This window comes from Mustela putorius, unplaced genomic scaffold, assembly GCF_011764305.1.
Source record: "Mustela putorius furo isolate JIRA1106 unplaced genomic scaffold, ASM1176430v1.1 tig00001654_pilon_pilon_pilon, whole genome shotgun sequence".
NCBI classification, from domain to species: Eukaryota; Metazoa; Chordata; class Mammalia; order Carnivora; family Mustelidae; genus Mustela; species Mustela putorius.
Window position 1 is genome coordinate 116,317 of NW_025421832.1, and position 10,481 is coordinate 126,797.

Genomic DNA, 10,481 nt, shown 5'->3' on the forward strand with positions numbered 1-10,481 from the left:
ATTTGTTGAAAAATATAATAGTTTGGGATGCCTGGGTGGCTCAGTTGATTAAGCCACTGCCTTTGGCTCAGGTTGTGATCCCAGGGTCCTGGGATCGAGTCCCACATCAGGCTCCTTGCTCGGCAGGGAGCCTGCTTCTCTCTTTGCCTCTGCCTGCCACTCTGCCTGCTTGTGTGTTCTCTCTCTCTCTTTCAGATAAATAAAATAAAAAAAGAAAATATATAATAGTTTATAGTTACATGTGTCATAGCGAGCTAGTGGATACCTTGCTTTAGAAATTTTCACTTCCTTGAACCCAAATACAGTTACATGGCCACAGTAGCTTATGAAGTGCTTGCCTTTGATTTCTGGAGGAATATGTGATCTTGACATTTTCAGGAATCATGATAGCATAACCTAGCACATTAGTGCCACAACTACATCTTTTAGTAGTGAAAACACATTAGTAAAGCAAGACTTCACAAAATAGGAAAAAAAATATTACATTTTGAAAACTAGGTGGTTACTTGAAGCATTTTTTTATCACAATACAAATTTTTTTAAAATTAAATTTATTTATTTTCAGCATAAGAGTATTCATTATTTTCTCACCACACTCAGTGCTCCATGCAATCCGTGCCCTCTATCATACCCACCACCTGGTACCCCAACCTCCCACCCCCCCGCCACTTCAAACCCCTCAGATTGTTTTTCAGAGTCCATAGTCTCTCATGATTCACCTCCCCTTCCAATTTCCCCCAACTCCCTTCACCTCTCTAACTCCTCATGTCCTCCATGCTATTTGTTATGCTCCAAAAATAAGTGAAACCATATGATAATTGACTCACTCTGCTTGACTTCTTTCACTCAGCATAATCTCTTCCAGTCTGGTCCATGTTGCTACAAAAGATGGGTATTCATCCTTTCTGATGGAGGCATAATACTCCATAGTGTATATGGGTCACATTTTCCTTATCCATTCGTCCGTTGAAAGGCATCTTGGTTCATTCCATAGTTTGGCAACCGGGGCCATTGCTGCTATAAACATTGGGGTACAGATGGCCCTTCTTTTCACTCCATCTGTATCTTTGGGGTAAATACCCAGGAGTGCAATTGCAGGGTCAAGGGAAGTTCTATTTTTAAGTTCTTGAGGAATCTCCACACTGTTCTCCAAAGAGGCTGCATCAACCTGCATTCCCACCAAGAGTGTAAGAGGGTTCCCCTTTCTCCACATCCCCTCCAACACATGTTGTTTCCTGTCTTGCTAATTTTTGCCATTCTATCTGGTGTAAGGTGATATCTCAATGTGGTTTTAATTTGAATCTCCCTGAGGGCTAGTGATGATGAACATTTTTTCATGTGTCTGATAACCATTTGTATGTCTTCTTTGGAGAAGTATCTGTTCATATCTTCTGCCCATTTTTTGATATGATTGCCTGTTTTGTGTGTGTTGAGTTTGAGGAGTTCATTATAGATCCTGGATATCAACCTTTTGTCTGTACTGTCATTTGCAAATATCTTCTCCCAAATGGAAGAGTATCTTCTTAACTGGGTGTAATACTCTCAATGCGACACTTTGAGGATTTTGTAGAAATTGCTCTTGCTGACTCTGAGCTACAGATTTTACTAAGGAAAAGTCTGAGGCTATTTGGACTTTCTCTTATATTGGCCGGTTGTCAAAATAACTGTTTTTGAAATCTAGTCGCTTTATCAGAATATATCCTAATGTTGCTAAGGACTGGCTCTTTTACACAGATTCAATCACAAATCTCTCCCCCCACAAAAAGTATTCTTGAAATATTTCAAACATTTGTTCTATTTCTTTTCCTTTCTGTTTTTGGGAAGGAATTCTACATATGGTATGTATGTGAACTCTCTTTTTAATGTAATCTTCTAATTTTATTTCATTTTCTTCTTGCTTACATCTATCCTTTCTTTCTGAACAAATTTTTTTTTAAAGATTTTATTTATTCATTTGAGAGAGAGAGAGAGGCACACAGCGAGAAACGAACACAAGCAGGGTGAATTGGAGAGGGAGAAGCAGGCCTCCTGCCAAGCAGGGAGCCCAATGAGGGGCTCAAACCCAGGACCCTGGTATCATGACCTGAGCTTAAGGCAGACACTTAATGACTGAACCACCCGGGCGGGCCCTGAACAGATTTTTGCCAGTATGTTCATCCTTGGGGTTCTTCCAATTTGCTTTATTTACTGTAATTATATTTTCTGTTCTCTTTTCTCAGTTTGACACCCTGCCATGTGTTTGCTATTCCCTTATTAATATCTTTCTTAAATACCTGTACCACAGAGATAATTAATTCAATTAGTTCACCCTTTGGAAACTCATGATTTAATACTTGGTCAAATAATTTACCTATTTTATGACTACTTTGATCAGATGACAATTCTATCACCAACTAGCTTTCTTCACAATACTTTTCACCCCTTTTTTTCTTATAATCATTTTGCATGCATTTGTGCTGGTTCCTTTTCCATTACTTGGGCTAAAAGGATGTGAGCTTTTCAAGGAAGACCACACTGCAAAAGGTTTACTTGGGAGATGGAACAGAGTCATCCCTTAGGCTAGAGGGGTAATTCATTATGAACAAGTGTTCTGCACATGTGCTGGTCTCAGTTTACAGATCAACCAGGATGTGCCTTCCTTCCTCGTTGGAACAGCCTCCACAACAGCTTGCTCTCTTGGTCATCACAGAGTCAATCACTGACTGCAGCTCCAAACTGAGGAAAACCAAGTGTTGGGCTCATTTCACAGAAACAGGCCCAGAGGCCGAACTGGGCCCATGGAGGCTCCGACTTCCCCAGCATCTGCCTAGACCAACTGTCTGATGCAATCCAGGAAAGAAAGGTAGTTAAAACTCTACAGAACAGTTTCATCTGAGAGAGAGGAACAAGACAAAAGATAACATCCTTTTCCCTTCCACCTTTCTGACCAGCTGCTCTGGCACACAGTGGTTCACACTGAGACTCGGAACATATCCTGCTAGTCTGAGCAATCAGATGTGCTAATTACAAAGCTACAGTCAACGAGGTAATCACCCCACCCTGAGCATTACCCTCCTCCTAACCAGCCTTACCGACCCCCTTGCTTCCCTCACTTTTGTAGAAGGTCTGCAAATGCTGATCAACCGTTGCCAAGTAAGTTTTTGCATCAAATTCTATGTCAGAGGAGTACCTGCTAAGATGGCATGTAAGATTATTTCTGCACATTTAGTGTCTATGAGGTGGTTTTCCCTCATGTACAGTCTCTCTTGCACCATCATGGAAACAGAGGGCTACTGAAAAGTGTGGTTTGTGCTTCTACACTTCAGTATGTCTCCTTTGCAGAATGAAACTGTCTCCAAGGGAGCTCAGCTATCTAGTTCATGGCACCGTTGTTCATGGAAGTTTTAGGTGTGGATGTGCTCTGTTCATGAAAAGCACACTGCCAGACCCCGTGCGCATCAGAAATGCTTTTGTTTTCTACCCACCTGCTAACATACACACATTCCTTGATCCATCATCAGCTCTGATGCAGGTACACTTGTACTGATTTGGGATTTCAGATATCCACTAATGTCATAGAATGAAGCTTGTCTTGCTCACTTCCCTTAGTGCTTCTGGATGGTTTGCAGACAAAGGCAGAAAATGCTGACTTTATACATTCTTCTTCAAGAAGTTCATTTTGTCTTTGAAAACCATCTTAACTCAGCTACAGGACACCATATTCTCTGTTTCGACCTTATCTCCAGACTGTTCCTTCTCTCTTCTTCACTGAGTCCTCTCATTTTCATGACTTCTAAACATTAGTGTCCTAGGGGACAGCTTTCAGACCTCTCAAATTTGTTTATTCTTACTTCTGAGAGGTGGTTACCTGATCCCTTAGCTTCAAATACTAATTTTAAAACTTTAAATACTACCATAATTTGACAATTTCCAAGTAAGTATCTCCAGCCTGGGGTCTTCCCTACATCACCTCTGCTCATACAACCAAATGCTTATTCTTATTCCCATGTAAACCTGTGCATTTTATAATCATTTCATTCAAGTTGATATCATCCAAATGCCTTCCTGAATGGCTTCTTTTTCTCAAGTATTACATTTCATTATTTCAATTAATAACTTCCTTGCAATTTTGTTGACATACTATGTATATAGTATGTGTATGTGTGTATGTATTATGTATATTATGACATATTATGTGTATAGTATGTATATGTGTGTTTATTTCTTTTCTTTCCCTATCAGAATGTAAGCTCCATGAGGTCAGGAGCAAATTCAGTTTGATCATGTGTTTCAGCACTTAAAACTTGAGTGAGGCACAGCAGGTATTCAGTATTTGTTAAATGTGAAAACGAACATATAAGCAAGTACCTGAGAATAAAAACAATTCATACCATGTCACCTAGTGTCCATCTGTTTAATACATACTAACTCACCTGGGTAGCTCTGACTTGGGGACTCTTCCTCTAGCATCCATGGCTGCTCTCCTTGCTCCAACTTCAGGATCACTTCTGGTTTAGGGATGCAACATCCTGTAATTGGGAAATAACATGGGAATTTGGTGAAGTTCATGGGCTTCAGGGCCCTTGAAGAAGACAGAAGACGACGCTTCAGGGGCCAATTACAACACTTCATTCTTTACAGTGATTCAACAATCCTTCTGCTTAATACTTGATATCTCAAACCTAAATATCATTAAACTCAACAAAGCTTCTACAGGTGTCAAGCCAAGAATGAAAGTGCATACTAGGAGTCTGCATGGGAAACAATCCTTACCCACTGAGACAAGGTGGCTATAGTTCTCCAGCATCACCTCCCTGTAGAGGGTCCTCTGAGCAGGGTCCAGATGCTGCCACTCCTCCTGGGTAAAGCCCACAGTCACATTCGCAAATGATAAGGATCCCTGAAACAGCACATTTGTGTTCAAATTTAAGTAATCACAATGGGAAGACATGGAAAAGCTGTCGAAGAACTGTTACGGAGTTCACTATTCACAATTAGAAAAATGTGTTCTGGCGTGCCTACCTTTGTACTTGGTTGGAGGAGAAAGCATGGCAGACATTCCTCACCAGTGTGATAAGTTACCGGCGTCCCATCATGTGCCTACATGCCATAAAGAACTCTGCTACCTTGAGAATCTGAAAACCCATAAAACCATGTCACTATTCTCAAGGAGCATATAATCTGACAGACACAAGCATGAAGCATCCAATTACCATGTAGCACGAAATCCTACTACAGTAAAACAGGTGCAAAGTAGAGTGAGATTACAGAGGGGAGAAAAGTTCTATTCCTGCTATTAGGGTGGGTTTCACTGATAACAGAGTATCATTCATGAACCTGGGCCAAGAGCATAACCATGCACACTTCTAAAATATGAGTTAAGTGTTTGACTTTGGCTCCAGTCATGATTTCAGGGTCCTGGGATCGAGCCCCATGTCAGGCTCCCTGCTCAGTGGGGAGTCTGCTTCTCCCTCTCCCCCTGTGTATGTGTGTTCTCTCTCTCTGTCAAAGGAATAGAAATCTTTTTAAAATGTAGTTAAAGGAATCAGTGAACACACAGGAAAGGACTGCTGGGACTATGTTCACATAAAGAGCTACAGTCGTCTTAAGGGAAAATGCTATTTAATAATTCTGAACATAACTCCTGTAGGACGGGGTTCCCAAAATGTTTGGTTACTGTTCCATCTAGGAAACCCTTTTCTTTCTTTCTTTCTTTCATTCTTTCTTTCTTTTAAGGAAACACTTTTTTATAAACAGTAAACTTACAATGTCAATTTATATATTAAATTGCATTATTGTTATTGTTCCTAAGTCACTTTTATTTTTTCAAATGAATATATTTGGCATGTAACATTGTATAACTCTGATAGGCTTATATACTGTAATGATGCCAATGTAGCTACATTTATCATATTATATAATTACAGCACATTAGTGTGTATATCCATTTCACTGTATACTAGATTTCTTCATTCTTCTTTTTATGGATTACAATAAATCTAGGGAGATACCCAAGTATTTTCTTCCCATAAATGGATTGACTGTCTTATACAGTTCATAGATTTTATACCACCCATTTATAAAATGACCACTGTCGCTCTAGGCCCGCAAGAACGACTCGGAGACTCACGTAGCGGTGAACCTTCTTCTTTAATCACTTTTTCTTCCTCCCCCTTTACCCTCGGCGCATGCGTTTTTATGCAGGCAGTGTTAACCAATCAGAATGCAGTGCTCATGCACCTCCCGCGTGAGTGGACCTAAATGAACAGCCAATCATATTCAGTCCCTTACAGCTCTTAGAGTAGGCCTCCTGTACTGGCTTCTGACATCTCCCCCTTTTTTATTTATTTATAATGGCTGAGATCGTGTCTGTCTTAGGTTGCCAATCCTCAGCACACATGCTTACCCGTCATCGGGTACTCTCCCTGGTCGAAGAGCCTCTGTCTTAGGTTGCTATGGTGTGGGATCAGTCTTACCCGTCTTTGACTACCGATCTACCATACTTAGCCATATCTGGGGGGAGGTACCAGCTTCAAGAGCCATCATGGCTTGAACCATGAGGTGTTATTGTCATTGATTGCGACGGACACGGCCACACACCCAACGTAACATTAGTACGTTAGCTGTGATTAAGAGAACAGCCATGGCACCAAGTCCGGCCCACTGTTTGAGGAACGAAACAGATTGCTGTAACATTTTTTTTCCACTCACTAACAGGTGCAATAGTTACTTTGGTAGACTATATGGATATAATTTGAGCTCATAATTGCCTAGTTAAATTTTGAAATTGACGGTTCCAGGTACCATTAATCATATTTCCTAACTGTCTAGAGAGGTTAGCTGCTAAGGATAAGTTGTTATGAGCTATAGGGGTGATACAAAGTCTGGCCATATTATGTATGCATCCTATCGACACAATTGACTCTAGGATATCAAGTTGTTCCTGTACAAGATCAACCCTTTGATTTACAATAAGGATCCCAGCATGCAAATGTCCGTTAATTTGTTCTTGTGTAGCCAATGTTTCAGCGACCATTCCTGTGACGTTGTTGAGCGTGGCGGCTGTCTGTACCGAGGTTGTCAACGCTACCACGGCAGCAGTAGCAGCGGCGGCGGATGCTGCGATAGCTTCAATAATGGCTGCTGTTATTCCAAAGTCTCATTTATGTCGAAGCAGCACCGGCAGGTTGTCGGGGTTCACAAGAGAGACTAGATGACGTCATCCACAGGATCCATGGGCTCCATGGCCACCAATCTCGTGAGCCTCTCTGGCACCCAGATGGGTGATGGCGCATCCTGTGGGAAAACACAAAGAGATCCTCGGTGCCATCGAAGCACCGGGTCTGGGCCTTTCCATAGGCCTGTAAGTATATCTTTCAATTTTACCATTGCTTGCGTATGCTTTTGTTGCCCCCAGTGTCTCTCTGCTGCAGAGAGACCATCTTGATCTAGCGTTAAAAAATTTAAAATAAAATTTACAAGGTTTGTGAGGTCATTAGGTGTTGAGTAGCTCTCCCCTATTCCCCCCTTTTTTATTTTTTGTAGGGTAGTTTTCCATGTTAGGTGTGCTCGTTCTACAATTCCTTGACCTAGGGGATTATATGGTATGCCAGTGCTGTGTTGGATATTATAGCATGCTAGACAATTTTTAAAGGTATTTGAGGTATAGGCCAGGGCATTATCTGTTTTCAGACTTTTAGGTATTCCCCAGCACGCAAAGCTCCGTAGGCAGTGGCTCATTACATTTTTTACATTTTCACCCCTTAAAGGGGTAGCCATGATGATTCCGGAGCAAGCAAGTATCGATGGTAAGGTGTAAGTATTGTTGTTGACCAAACGAGGGGCACATGAGTTACATCCATTTGCCAAAGATGGTTGGGCATAAGGCCTTTAGGGTTTACACCCAAGGAAGGCGTCGGAAGATGAACACAACAGTTGCCACAGCTTTTTACAATGTCACGGGCCTCTGCTCTTGATATATTGAATCTTGTTTTTAGCGTTAATGAATTCACGTGCCATTTCCTGTGATAATCTTTTGCTTCTTCTATTGCTCCACAGAATTCAAACCTTGCATTATTATCAGCTATTCTATTTCCAGATGCTACTGGTCCAGGTAGCTCAGAATGAGCCCTTACATGCCCAATATAAAAGGGGGCTGGCCTTGCCAGCACCGTTTCTTGGAGGTTTTTTGGTAGGGAGGCGATAGGTGATTGGCTTACTGAAAAAATTGCTGTCTCTATCTGCCTAACGGCTAGTACTGCATACTTACTATCTGAATATATATTGATTTTTTGATTGTGAAACCTTTGTAGAACCAGCATAATGATTAATAGTTCTGTTCGCTGTGCCGATTCACCTGGTACTACCGCTGTTATGACTTTTCCCTGAACCACATAAGCACCTGTTCCTTTCTTACTGGCATCAGTGAATATAGTGATGGCATTGGCCAAGGGTTCTGAATTGCAAATTTTTGGCCAGATAAGATGTGTATCTTTACAGAACTCAATCAATGGATGCGATGGATAATGATTGTCAAACGGTATGGGATAGGATGTCGCCAGGATGGACCACTCATCTATAGTGTTCACAAGGGTGGATAGCTGGCTCTTGTCATAGGGGACTATGCATGAGTCGGGTAGCTTCCCGAGAACTTGTATGCCAGTCTTGATAACTTTGCCTGCCGTTATTGCCACAGCAACGGTATAAGGGGTGATGATTCGGGCAAGACTATTATGTAAATACACCCACTGAAGAGGCCCACCTTGCCATAGTACTCCTGTGGGCGAACCTGGGGATGGTACAACAACTGCATAGATTGGTTTGTCTAGATCGCACCTATCTGCTGTAGTCGAAGCCAATCTTTCCTCAACCAATTGTAGTGCCTTTATAGCCTCAGGCGTGAACGCCCATGGAGAGTCTAATTTGGAGTCTCCTGGCAAAATATCAAATAATGGTTTTAATTCTGCATTTGTCAGTTTCAGATAGGGACGAATCCAATTGATATCCCCCAGGAGTTTTTGGAAATCATTTAAGGTCTTTAAATGATCTCTGCGAATTTGAACCTTTTGAGGCTTTACTGTGGAGTCAGTGAGTTGTAGGCCCAGATAGTCCTTTAAATTTGCTGTTTGTATTTTCTCAGGAGCAACAATTAGCCCCCACATCGCTAACTGTTGCTGCAGAAAGGTGAATGCTGAGGTGAGAACCGATGTATTGCTATGACAGATTAGAATATCATCCATATAATGGTAGCAGCAAACATCTGAGAACTTATTCAGTACTGGCAAAAGAGCCTTGCCCACATAGAGCTGACACATAGTGGGACTATTAGCCCAATACCCTGAGGGAGCACTGTCCATTCATACGTTGGTCAGGCTCAGAATGATTAACAGCTGGCAAGGTAAAAGCAAATCTCTAATTCATGTCGTCCAGATGGATCGGGATAGAGAAAAAGCAATCTTTAATATCCATAACAATAGAAGGCCAATCTCTGGGCAGGGCAGTAGTAAGTAAACGGGAGGCCTAGCTGAACAGGCCCCATTATTTGCATCTGATCATTTATCTGTCTCAGATCATGTAATAATCTCCATTTGCCTGACTTTTTCTTTACCACAAATATAGGGGTGTTCCAAGGGGGTCTTGATTCACGTAAATACCCTGCCTCAACTTGCTCTGTAACTAATTGTCTAGCAGCCCTCAGTTTTTCTGTAGTTAACGGCCACTGAGGCACCCACCGTGGAGTACTTTCCTTCCAATCTATTTTTATTGCCTCAGTGGCCACTGGGAAAAACCCTGACCTCCCATGGGTGTTGGGTTAGGGGTCCCTTGTCCCTTGGGCCCGAGACCTTGGCCTGGAACATATCCCATGGCTTTCATCATGTTTCTTGCATTTTCACTATAATGATTCTCAGTAGTTAATACTATATTCATTTGCTCTAACACATCTCGTCCCCAAAGGGTTACAGGGAGAGAACAAACATATGGCTGAAAGACTCCTTTATGACCCTCATCATCTTCCCAATCTAAAGATGCTGTGCTGACATCTGGGCTGTGAGCAATTCCTAGTCCTCTTAATGTTTGATTGGCCTTGACAAGGGGCCATTGTTTTGGCCAATCAGCTAAATTTATAATACTTTTGTCTGCCCCTGTATCTAACAGCCCCCAGAAGGGTTTTTTCCTCTTATTTTTAAGACTGTCATGGGCCTGTTGCTCATATCCATAGTCAGACACACATCAAATCATGTTCCTTTTGATCCAAGCCCTCCATTCGCAACCTTCCTGTAGACTTTATATCTGTCCATGGTGGCTGGGCAGAATTAGCGGAGTTGAGCAATCCTATCCCCAGGGTTGATAAATGGTGGATGGCCTCATTGGAGAGGAAAAACTAAAATTTTTACTTCCCCTGAAAAATCTGGGTCATAACCCCTGGGTGGATAACAAGACCTCTAAGAGTGGTGTGAACTTCTACCCAGAAGTAATCCCACAGTGCCCTCTGGCGGGCCCCC

At 41.9% G+C, this 10,481-nt stretch overlaps 1 protein-coding gene across 2 annotated transcripts; it reads right to left on the reverse strand.

Moving 5' to 3' along the window:
* Nucleotides 1–3,508: 3,508 nt before the first annotated feature.
* Nucleotides 3,509–5,115, reverse strand: LOC123394178 (zinc finger protein 37A-like). Of its 2 annotated transcripts, none has more exons than XM_045087938.1 (3): nt 4,753–4,968; nt 4,413–4,508; nt 3,509–3,593 (listed from the first exon to the last, which is right to left on the reverse strand). In XM_045087938.1, the coding sequence occupies exons 1-3, from the start codon at nt 4,928–4,930 to the stop codon at nt 3,553–3,555; spliced, it is 315 nt and encodes a 104-aa protein (XP_044943873.1). In that variant the 5' UTR covers nt 4,931–4,968; the 3' UTR covers nt 3,509–3,552. The 2 variants fall into 2 exon arrangements, 1 of the variants encoding a protein (XP_044943873.1); XR_006608943.1 differs by lacking the exon at nt 3,509–3,593 and adding an exon at nt 5,002–5,115 and having other exon boundaries at nt 4,314–4,508; nt 4,753–4,879.
* Nucleotides 5,116–10,481: the final 5,366 nt, after the last annotated feature.